The sequence below is a fragment of the Acomys russatus genome, chromosome 23 (assembly GCF_903995435.1).
Source record: "Acomys russatus chromosome 23, mAcoRus1.1, whole genome shotgun sequence".
Classification (NCBI taxonomy): Eukaryota; Metazoa; Chordata; class Mammalia; order Rodentia; family Muridae; genus Acomys; species Acomys russatus.
Window position 1 is genome coordinate 16,302,023 of NC_067159.1, and position 12,551 is coordinate 16,314,573.

Here is a 12,551-nt window from a genome sequence, read left to right on the forward strand (position 1 = left end):
AACCTTATTAAATTTGATGCTATTTCTTCTCCTAGGGTATCCCAGGTCCTGCTGGTCCCATAGGTCCTCCTGGTCCTCCAGGATTACCAGTAAGTATAAGAGAAAGGAAAGAGAAGGTGAAACAGCAAGCACACCGGTGCAACTTGTGGTCCACACTTTTACCTGTGCTTTTGCCTTTGTGTTTTCTAGGGTCCTGCTGGCCCAAAGGGTAACAAAGGGTCGTCAGTAAGTACTGTTCTCGTGTTTGTAGGAAAGCTTCAGTGACACCTGTTGAATTGCCCTCTCACTTCATGGTTTGTCCTATTTTGTTTTGTTTTTTCTAACAGGGACCCGCTGGCCAGAAGGGTGATAGTGGCATGCCTGGGCCTCCTGGACCTCCGGTAAGTGAATATTAGCAAGAAAGATTATTAGCAGGGATATGGGTGCAGGCAATAGTTTCTCTGGACTTAAATGACAAAGGAAAAAGCACAGTCTGTCCAACATACGGGGTTTGTAGGAAAATGCAACTAAGTCCTTTGGGTTCTCACCCTACATGTCAATATTTATCTTTTAATTGATATCACTTCTAAAGATACAGAAATTACATCCTTTTTTTTTTTCCTAGAATTTTGTTTGTTTTAGCTAAAGTGTCTCCAACTTTATGTGTGTTGGTTTAGTCAGGCCACGGGGACTAGTACAAGCAGAGTGTTGCTGTGAATGCTGGAGATCCTAGATCAAAGTTTCACAGGCTCGGTTTCTTCTGAAAGGTGTGAGGGAAGGAACTATTTCAAACTTCCCAGTTTATAGATGATATCCTTTTCTTGGTATCTCTACCTTAACTAGATCTGTGTTTCTGTGAACTTTTTTTTTATCATAAGAACATCAGCCATAATTCACTAGGCCTTCCCCAGTGACTTCATCTTACCTAATCATATCTTCGATCATCCCGATTATAAGAAACATTGCCTTCGGAGTTATTGTGCTGAGGGTCAGAAATATGTACTTATACGTGAGGCAAAACTTGACCATAGATGTTATGGATTAACTCTTTTGTATGGTTCTACTCTCACACACGGGCACATTCAAGTTGGTGTCATTTACTTTCAGAATAATATAGAATAATGTAAGTTATGCATATTTTAAGATGACAGTGGGGATGTTTATAACTCATTCAGTAAGTTATTATTGAATAAAGTACACAGATTTTGGATAGATTAAGAGCTTTCTAACAGTGTTCTAATCACCACAGATTCTAATATCTAGTTGTGGATATAGGCATACAAATTAAGACTAGTTAATCAATAACAGAGGAACCTATATAACATGCCAGCAAAAAAAATTGCTATGTTAATTATAGATAATGTACCAGAAAATATCTGATTGTATACCTAACTCAATATGTCTAATATATTACTTTAAAAGAACTTACACAATATATATGTGTGTGCCTAATAATTTTTATATATTACCTATCATTAATTTAGCTACTGATTGCTAAGCCAACTAATTTCTAAAAAGAATATAATAAGTAGTAAATAAACTCACAGAATATGTTATTTTTCTGAAATAAGGACACGAACATCAATTCTCTTACAGGGTCCTCCTGGAGAAGTCATTCAGCCGTTACCTATTTTGTCACCCAAAAAAACAAGAAGACATACTGAAAGTGTTCAGGCCGATGCAGTGGATAATATTCTTGATTACTCAGATGGAATGGAGGAAATATTTGGTTCCCTTAATTCTCTGAAACAAGACATTGAACATATGAAGTTTCCCATGGGTACACAGTCCAATCCGGCCCGAACATGCAAAGACCTGCAACTCAGCCATCCTGACTTCCCAGATGGTATGTCAATAATGACAGAGTGAATACCCTGAGCTGCGCAGCCACTGAAGCACCTTGTCAGTTCATTCATTTTTATTAACATGATTGATATAGTCTCTAAATAAAACAAAAGCAGATTCCTATTACTTTTAGCCTTGTAGATGGAAAAAGCACGCCATCCAAGTAGTGCTTTGTAAAGTCCTCTGAAAATCCATGTTTCATTACATTTAGGCAAGATTATGTTTTAATACTTATCACTAGTAGAGATATATTTGGCCATGTAAATGGGTCACAGCATAATATTATATGCACATAAACATGTATGACACTACATTTATTACTAACATTAACTTAATGACTAATCTTATATTAAAATGATTATATTAATAATAACTAATATGGATATATGAATATGTTTTAGTATACTAATCTCAATAATATGTATAAGATTAAGTAGCTTAACAGATGAGTATTTGATCCATGGGTTTAGTGACTACAATATTTAAGGACCATGATGATTTGTAGCAAACATTTAGCTTTGGGGACTGGAGGCCATTAAGAACACTGGCTGTTCCCAGCACCCAGATGGTAGCTTAAAACAGTCTGTAACTCCACTTTAAGAGGTTTCTTGGAACTTCTGGCCTTGACAGGCTCAAACACACACACATTGCACATACATACATTTAGACTAAACAATCAAAGACATAAAATAAAACTAGACCTTCAAAAAAATCATTTTCCTCTAGTGAGCACATAGTGAGAACAACTACAAAAATCTCAGTTAATACAAATCATAATTTTTTGTGCCATCAACCTAGCAATGTCTTGAATCTTTATTCTCAGAGGAATTCACAATTTCAGGTTTTAGAAATAGTTGGTAAAATCATATAATTAGTAATTTAGTGAGTGGTAAGTCCTTTTCTAATTCTCACTCCTCCACTTTATTCTGAAGTGTGCCTGTCCCTCTTTTATTCCCAGAAAATTACTGTTATTATGATTAATTGTAAATTAATATTATGATTTATGTATACATATCTCAATGTGGTATAAAAATCAAGGATGATTCACAAGTAGCACTATAAAAGGTAATCACCACAGAAATCTTATTATCTAAAACATTAACACTAAAACACAATAATTGGATCCTATTAAGTGGGTATCCATAGTTCTTAAGTCAGTATTTATTTCAAAAGATACATTTAATTCAGTGTCTTATAAAGACAATATTATTATTTTTGACTGGCATTATACAAGCAATGAGATAGTATGACTTAGTTTAACATATGCTAGAAAATTACTACTCTGAAGTTTAAAACATTGTCAATTAATAGATTCCTGTTGGGTTTATAGGACACTTAAATTAATATAAATGACTATGACTATGTCATGTGAGTTATACATGTTAAAACTCAATAAATGTTTTAATCATGTATAACTGATCATCAAGTGTGAAAGATAAGGATCTGTATTGAATTTCATACCACTTATAATGCAGAAGAGCTGAAATTAAAATACTTTATGGAAATGGTGAAATCTATGTGAACTGTACTTTCCAATAACTTCTACGCATAGTGAACCACTTCATTAATATTTATATTACTAATTAAATTAGTTTATCTTTATTTTTACATATTTATGAGCATTATTGAGCAGTGGTTCTATATACAATTACTCATAGTTGAATACAAAAATGATGGCCTCTAACTCTATAGATAGGAGAGCCCAAGACAGCATATATTTGTTATGAAAGTAATGCAAATGTATGTAATAAGATAATGGGTGTACTCTGATCAAAATAACGTTAGTACATTGGTAGTATTATTTCTTCTGAAATGATAAAGAAATCACCAGCTATGCTAAGAATCAAAAGAATATTCTAGGAAAAATGTGGAAAACATTTGTAAAATTATAATGAAACAAAATGCTGATGGTTTTGTAAAATCAAAAAATTGGCTCACTGAGTGTAAGCAGTACTGTACAACCTGCAGTGCTATTTGTAGTAAAGTAAAAGAGCACAAACAGCATCAATGGAAGCTGGTTAAGGAGCTGATTGATTATTTACAGAATAAAGGAAGATGCTAAGTTTATAGTTAAAATATTCCAAATTGAGTGATAAATAAATTAAAGGCAAATGTAACATAGTATTTATGGGATGTGGAACCCTGTCAGTTTTCTAATGTTTCTACTGAACTATGTGTGCTTGGGTATTTTGCATATATATATATATGTATGTATATACACATACATATATATAATGCAATACATGTATAAATGTGTGTGTTGTGTCTGGTGTATGTGTGTATATTTGTGTGTGTGTGTGTGTGTGAGAGAGAGAGAGAGAGAGACAGAGACAGAGACAGAGACAGAGAGACAGAGAGACATTCATAGTTGTGCAACAAAGGATAAAAGAGTCACCACGTGCCCTGAAACTGGAGTGAGGGAAACAGATTTTGTGCCTCCATGTGGTGCTGGTAATCAAACCCACATCATTTGGAAGACCCAGATGCTCTTAAGTGCTGAACCACCTCCCATCCCTGAACAAATTTATCTTAGGAATTTATGTATTAATATGAATTCGGACATATTTAAGGAAACCGATAGTTAAAAGAAATGATACAAATTTATTTTCTATAGGACTCTAAATTATGTATTCTTAAATACATAGAAAGATGGTATGATTGTGAAAGTTATGGATTATTCTTTTTAACATGTATGGCTTTCCTAAGAATCTTAGCTTATTTCATATGTGAATATATTGAGAATGTGGTCAAAATGTGAAAATTTTGTTACATGAAAAATTTAGAAGCCTTTGAATTTTAATGAACTTACATAATTATTTGGAGTATTATGATAAAGAATTAGATGAAACTAGTTTAGAATGCCTTAGTACTAAATCAAATTGAGATTTTTGTTTTAAACGGGATTGGAGAGATGGCTCAGTGTGCATGAAGAAGTGAGTTTTGATCCCCAGCTCTCCCATAAAGGCTGGTTATGCATGTACACATCTCTATTCCAAATTGTGTAAGGGAGGGGTCAATGGCATCCCAGGAGCTCATCCTACAGCCAGTCTGGGTGAGGCGATGACTCCAAGTATAGAGAGAGACCACATCTCAAAAGAAAGGGTTAAATGATTTTTTTTTAAAGTGAATATTGACCCTTGCGCTCCACGCAGTTACACATATATGTGCAGATCCAAACACAGACACTTAACAAACACATATAAGACCTCTCACATACAGAATTTAACTTTATAATCAGTAGATTATCAATATTTGAACTGAAGTAGAACCATAAGTATGGCAAAAAGAGAGCAGAGGAATCACCACATATATAATTTGTTTAAAATGCATTGTTATTTAGTTGAAGAATAACTATATGTTACTCTCATTATTTACCATTTGCACTCACAAAATACCAATAATAGCCATTAACAATGTGGGGCTGGGGAGTTGTTGGACCAGGGAGAGCTTCCCTGAGAAAGAGTTGAGTCTCGGCATGTCCAAATGCTTCAAATTTCATCCTGAGATGGGCAACAGTTGGAACTCAGCGTGACCACCACTACCACCTCCATCAGCCCCATGCCACCGCTGCCCACCTTGGGCCTGTTAGTCTCGGCCCACGTAGCCATGCATCCCTATTCTCCCTCCTGGAGGGGGCCAAGTACCCTGCTTGCTTGGTTAAATTTTCTCTCACTTATAAGGTCATGTCCTGCAGCAGCTGGATTCCTCTGCATGCAAATGAGGCACTCCTAGTACCCTGGTCTAACCCTTAAAATCCCTTCCTATTTCTCAAATGTTTAAGAAACCTTGAAAGGATTATACTTAAGCTGGAACCTAACCAGGACTGGAATGTTAAGAACTAAAAGGATTATCCCAGAATGACTATTTAGGCTATTTACAAAGATTTCGAGTCAGAGGCATAAAGTAACTATTCAAATATACACTGATATATCACACACACACACACACACACACACACACACACACACACACACACACACACACACAAATCATAAAATTTGATATCTAATGCATTTCACTTCGATACCATTGGCTTTGTGTATGAGATGTTTTTTCTTAACTTCCAGGTGAATATTGGATTGATCCTAACCAAGGTTGCTCAGGAGATTCCTTCAAAGTTTACTGTAATTTCACAGCTGGTGGTGAGACATGCATCTATCCAGACAAAAAATCTGAGGGAGTAAGTACCAATCTATCCGGTGGATGTTGACAGTTCCTGCCATGTTTTTGCAATATTGAACTAAACAGGAAAATTATACTGTCGTATTTTCACTTATCGGCTTTTCTTACAGGGTAATTAGAATATTTCATTTGCATAAACATGAATAAGGCACCAAACTGGTGCTCACAGTTTAGATACTTCTTTCCTTTATTTTGTTACTCAAATGTATTCTTTAAGCACCTGCTTGCTCTCAAAAATTCTATTGCTTTCCATGACACAGCACAGCTGAATCTCAGATCTTAGAGTGTGTATGGTGTTCTCTGCCCATTACCCATCACAGAACTCACAGCTGCACATTATTCTTAAAGTGCAACATTTTATAAAGTATTAATGTCTTCTTAAATGAATGTATGAGAACTTTACATATATTTTGAGTATTTAGTCTCACCAAAGAAATTTCCTGATTCTTGCCTCACAGGATTTGGAAACCTGAAGTGTATCTCCAAAGACACAGGCAGATCTCCATATGGAGAAATATATTCAACTGACATATTTTCTGATGTTTTATAAGTCGGACAATATATGTTTATTTTATTCAGTTAATAAATATCATTTTTCTTAGTAAGTAGTGTGGCAGAGAGATGGAAACTATTTCAAATGACTCAGCTAACTATGTGTGACAGGTCTTGAAAAGAGAAGTTGAGCCTATGATTTGAAGCTGTGTGATGGGACAGGCATTTTCCCTTGGGAAAAAAAAAATCATTTACATAGGACTACTAGTTCTGTTCCCTTATAGCCTGTAATATTCTTTGTGAGTTAGTTTCTCTATTTTCAGCCATAAAATCTATCAGGAAGCAAATGACTCAGTTTTCATCACATGACATCAACAGGATGTAGCTTGAAGTTTGTTCATATCTCATTTTGTATAATAAAGGACTCATACATATGAACACTTGTAGCCTCCTAATCTTACTGAAATTTTCTGATTTATGTGGAAGCAATGCTTTTATAATTTTCACCTATTTTCTAACTTTCATAATAGGTAAGAATTTCCTCGTGGCCAAAGGAGAGACCAGGAAGTTGGTACAGTGAATTTAAGAGAGGAAAACTGGTACGTTGTTGCTCTCACATACAACAAAATTTCCTAAACTCCATAGATGCAGTTCCAATTATGTGTCCTGAGAAGGTGAATGCAAATGCATAAATAATGTTATGCAGAGTTCCATATAGTTTCATGTTTCCCTGTCTAAAAGGTCTTAGACGTCAGTAGTGCCTTAAAGTTTAAGGCTTCGACTCAAAATAACTGAAAGGATTTCTGAGAAAAAAGTATGATCAAATGATAAGTGCAGTTTAATATCACAAAATAGATTTTCTTTTACTAAAAGGAGCAAGAATCAAAACATAACGTCTATTTTCTATCTGCCTGAAACCCAGTTATTTTTTGTTCCTCTTATTTTCAAAAGAACAAGTGCAATGTGCAATTTATCCCTCATTGTTAGTTTCATGAATATAATAAACACTTGACTTGTAAGAAACTCATTTTTGCTTAAATATTTCAATATAATTACCAGTTTCATGTAATAATTTATTAAAAATAATAAAAGATTAAAGTCCTAACTAAAATCAAATTAAAATCCATTAAAATATGCATTTTTAGTTAAATAGGAATTTCTCAAAAATTTCCACTATTCATTGAAATTATTTAATTATTTAATATTTTATGTGTTTTTTTAAACTTTAATCAACAGCAACTTTTAATACTTGATTCTGTTACTAAAAACCAGAGTAAAGAAAATCAATTAACAAAATGGAACTTAGGAAATGCAGGACTGTAATATGGAGTCATAGCTGCACTTCTTTGGCTCACATTAAAAAATGCCAATTAAACACTTTTGGTCAATTTTTATTTTTTTAAAAAAGCAGCAAATCAACATCACAACTCAAGACTAACCTAAATATTTACCTGACAGTGAAACACACCTGTGTATTACTACTTTCCACAGATAATAACTTATACATGTAATCTCCTTATGGATACATATACATCTATATTAAGCAATGACTTCTAGTAAAGTTAAAATTGCCTAGTAAGAGCTGGGCATGGTGGCGCACACCTTTAATCCCAGCACTTGGGAGACAGAGGCAGGTGGATTGATGTGAGTTCAAGACCAGCCTGATCTACAGCGTGAATCCAAGACAGCCAGAGCTACACAGAGAAACCCTGTCTCAAAAATAAATAAATAAATGAATAAAAAATAAAACTGCCTATTAAGCCATCAAGTTACATGTTAAATACTAATGGTGAATATTCAGAATTAATATAAACAAATTTAGAATTATGGTTATTAATTTTATTTTAACATTTACTTTGTGTAAAGGACATCTAAAATACATTTTCAACCTCACAAGAATAATCATTGATTCTGTTATTAAGGTTAAGTCAATTAAAAAAGAGAGTTATGATTTGCATGGACTCATCCTGAATATTTTATTTAAATTTTGGGTTATATACATTACTGGAACACAGATATTTCATTCATGCAAAATAAAATAGTTGATGAATGTATTACACATTCATAATTTGCAACTAAGAAAAATTTCATCCATAAAACCAAGTCATGATTGATACAAAAATGACTAAAACTTTCTGTGGCTCTATAGTTGATGACATTGCAAATTTTCTGAAAATTAAATAATATAAAAACCATCCAATCTTTACTCTATGCCTAGATTCTTCAATTATTTTTTTTTATTTTACTATCTTACCAATTGAAGATATGCTACTATGCTGAAATATCTCGTGAAGACAGAACATTTGCTTTCTTCCAGTAGTTACTGATTAGAAACAAAAAGAGAGGAATAATGGACATTTGTTAACAAAAATATATAAGCAGCATTGTAGTAAGTGGGGTGTTTGGGATCACAGTGCTGGCAGCAAAGCTCCTAACTGTAAGTCCTTTGACCCTCATATCACATTTTTTCATGAAGCTATAGTGTTGCACTTAGTGTCACCATGCCCTGGTAGCATCCATCACAGCCTGTATTTAATTCTGTATACCAAGAAAGAAAAACAGTCCTTAAGTGCCTTTTTATTCTCTTCTTCCAGCTTTCATATTTGGATGTGGAAGGCAATTCCATCAATATGGTGCAAATGACATTCCTGAAGCTCCTGACTGCCTCTGCCCGACAGAATTTTACCTACCACTGCCATCTGTCAACTGCCTGGTACGATGTATCATCAGCAAGTTATGACAAGGCACTCCGGTTTCTGGGATCTAATGATGAGGAGATGTCCTATGAGAACAACCCACACATCAAAGCATTGTATGATGGCTGTGCGGTGAGTCCAGTCTCCTTCTGCATTCTTTCTGGGTATGAGAGGCAGTGTGGACGGCCTCGTAATGGTCCAAAGACAGATGATGCTCTTAATATGAAAAATGATGATTATTAAGATTTAGGGCTTGGCATTGACATTTAAGATACAACATATTAGAAACAGCTAAGGTACACACACACACACACACACACACACACACACACACACACACACACACACATACTGATACACTCTGAAATACACACCTAAATATCTAGGTTTGAAGATGTAACAGAATATAACATTGGATCATGCGATATTGTGTCTACATCTGATGTTTGAAGAATATCTACAAAAGACCCCAAAATTAAGAAAAATATAAAACAATATAATAGACCCTGAATTCATGAGTTTAAAATGATGAGAGCCGGGCATGGTGGTGCACGCCTTTAATTCCAGCACTCGGGAGACAGAGACAGGCAGATCACTGTGAGTTCGAGGCCAGCCTGGTCTACAAAGTGAGTCTAGGACAGCCAAGGCTTCCCAGAGAAACCCTGTCTTGGAAAAAAAAAAGAGAGCCTTTTCAACTTATTTTTATTTTTTATATATAACAGCATTAATTTTAATTTAGCAGAGACCTCAAATAACATCTTTTTCTTTTCTTTTCTTTTCTTTTCAAATAACATCTTAAATATGCAAGGCCTGCTCTCTCATAATAAAACCTTTCTTAATTTTTATTTTATTTCATTAATTTATTCAGATTACCACTCAATTGTTATCCCATCACTTATATCCTCCCATTCCTCCCTCCCTCCCACTGTCAACCCTATTCCCCTCCCCTAAGGCTATGACCGAGGGGACCTCCTCCCCCACTATATGGTCATAGGCTATCAAGTCTCATCTTGGTATCCTGCTTATTCTTTCTTTGAGTGCAACCAGGCCTCCCCACCAAGAGGAAGTGGTCAAATATGGAGCACGAGGATTTTCTCTTATGTCATTTATAGAAGAGATGCATTTTTCCTGCCTATCCTTTGTAAGGACCATACTACCAGCTTTAGTTCTATTATATTTTTTTTCTCTTTGTGTTCTCTGGGAAAAAATTAGCAGGTGGGAATTCCACATATTAGCTGATGCTTTAGCTTTAGAGTCATTGTCTAGAGTGATCTCACTTGCAAACAACACAGTTTATGATTTTAACAAAGTGAGTGTGGTACAAGAGGAACACACAAGAGAAAATAAGTGAATGAGGCAAAGCTATGGAAACTCCACAGTGTATTGCATGGTTATGGTTATAAAATTAAAATACAGTAGTAGACATTTTTTGACTTTTGACTTCGTGATTTAAATTCCTACAATTTGCCACCACTCTAGTCAGAAGTGTGTACCTGGAGTAATGGAGCATAAAAGTGTAGCAGGGTAAGGTCTCCACTTTATGTGGAATATCTGACAATTTATATTCTGAAAGATAACAAGGTCAAATGCACAAAGAATTCATGAGTTCAGGTTGTATAAAAACTCAAAGACAGGACATGCTTTGAAGCATCTTTTGAATAACAAAAGTTAGCGGCAGTGTATCATCTACAATACACCCACTCCTTTTTACTATATTTTGGAGGGGCACAAAAGTACATTTTAAGAATAAACCCATGTTTAGGAGGAGCAGAGGTCACAATACTCTTGTTTTGTTTTCTTGGAGTTTTCTCACAGGCTCTCAGAAATCTCCTCCCATAGCTCCATTCTGACACCCCTTATTCTGCTTTCTCATAAAATAATTTAATTATATACCTGCACCCTTATACCTAAAATAGCAAGGATCTCTTATTTATGTATGACCCAATATGTACATTTCATATTGAATTACATGTTTTGACTCAGATTCTATTTAACCAAGCATAATCAAGTAATTAAAATAATACAGCTAGTGCGATTGTCAACAAAGTTTAAAACATCAGTAATTAAAAAAAAATAGTTCTTACCTAGTTATTAGCGATCTCCTCTCTCAATTTCTTAGCTCAGGTCAGAGAGTTAACAAAGAACACAACATGAATTTTAGTAATGTTTAAGTGATGAACTAACCTCAAATGTCTGTTTATATTTACAGTCCAGAAAAGGCTATGAGAAGACTGTGATTGAGATCAATACTCCAAAAATTGATCAGGTACCCATCATTGATGTAATGATCAATGATTTTGGTGATCAGAATCAGAAGTTCGGATTTGAAGTCGGTCCAGTTTGCTTCCTTGGCTAAGATTAGGACGAAGACCTTAAGAAACCAACAGAAAAAGTACCTTGGTGCCACCAACCCATTTCATGCCACATGCAAGTTTTGAATAAGGACCATATAGATCATGTGTTAGGAATCACTGATGCCTGCTGGAGGCACAATCAGAGGAGCGAGGTTTTGGTAGTCCCAATGGTGGAAGATAGTGTGGCTGAGATGGATACAGGGCTGACTCTTGATTTTCTACCCTCATCTCTCCTTTCCCTATTTGGATTTCTTTGGTGCTGTAGAAAACAGAAAGAGAGAAAATATATATTCATTTAAAAAACATGGTGCTCATTCCCATCCATCAGAGATATAGTAAAAAGTGTGTTTAAAAATTGTAATTATTTTATGTACAGTTCTACACTGTCATCCGTGTGTCCATTTCCAAAACTTGCACGTGACTCTGAATCCCACCTAGCTCTAATTTCATGACAATTTTGTGGAACTGTGATGACAATAAATATCATGTTACAAAAACTAAGGTTGTAATTTCTGATTACTCTAATTCCCTTCTTTGATTAATAATAAAATGCCTTTGTATATGTTGATGTTGAAGAGTTCAGTTATTTAATGTCACAAACAAATTTCATACTGGGCCAAAGCCAGACTTTGAGGGGTACACACCAGTCAAATCTTCATTGCTGACAATAACTTGTTGAATTTCAGCCAGAAATACCATGCATTTTAATGCATAATTCAGTGCTATACCTCGATTGTTTTCGTCTCAGAAACCAGATTTCACAGAATACTTGTATATATGGAAAACAAGAAAGTTTATATTTTTGGACAGGAAAGTTTTTATGAGAAACTATTTTAACATCCACCCAGCAAATGAATTTATATACAATTATTTCTCTACGTCATCTTCTTTCATTGTCTTCAGTATGCTTCAGTAATGCCAACTAATATTAAAGATGGGAAGTGAGCAATTATTTGTGAATTTGTGCAATGTTAGGTTTTTAAACAATGAAGGTTTTGAATCT

At 34.7% G+C, this 12,551-nt stretch overlaps 1 protein-coding gene across 1 annotated transcript in view; it reads left to right on the forward strand.

Moving 5' to 3' along the window:
• Col11a1 (collagen type XI alpha 1 chain) overlaps nucleotides 1-12,186 on the forward strand; it is a 236,795-nt gene extending 224,609 nt beyond the window's left edge. The window contains 8 exon segments of the mRNA XM_051165742.1: nucleotides 36-89; nucleotides 190-225; nucleotides 327-380; nucleotides 1,576-1,825; nucleotides 5,892-6,004; nucleotides 7,029-7,097; nucleotides 9,093-9,326; nucleotides 11,404-12,186. Of these exon segments, the coding sequence (XP_051021699.1) occupies nucleotides 36-89; nucleotides 190-225; nucleotides 327-380; nucleotides 1,576-1,825; nucleotides 5,892-6,004; nucleotides 7,029-7,097; nucleotides 9,093-9,326; nucleotides 11,404-11,550 (957 nt within the window). The 3' untranslated portion in view covers nucleotides 11,551-12,186.
• The last annotated feature ends 365 nt before the right edge of the window (nucleotides 12,187-12,551 follow it).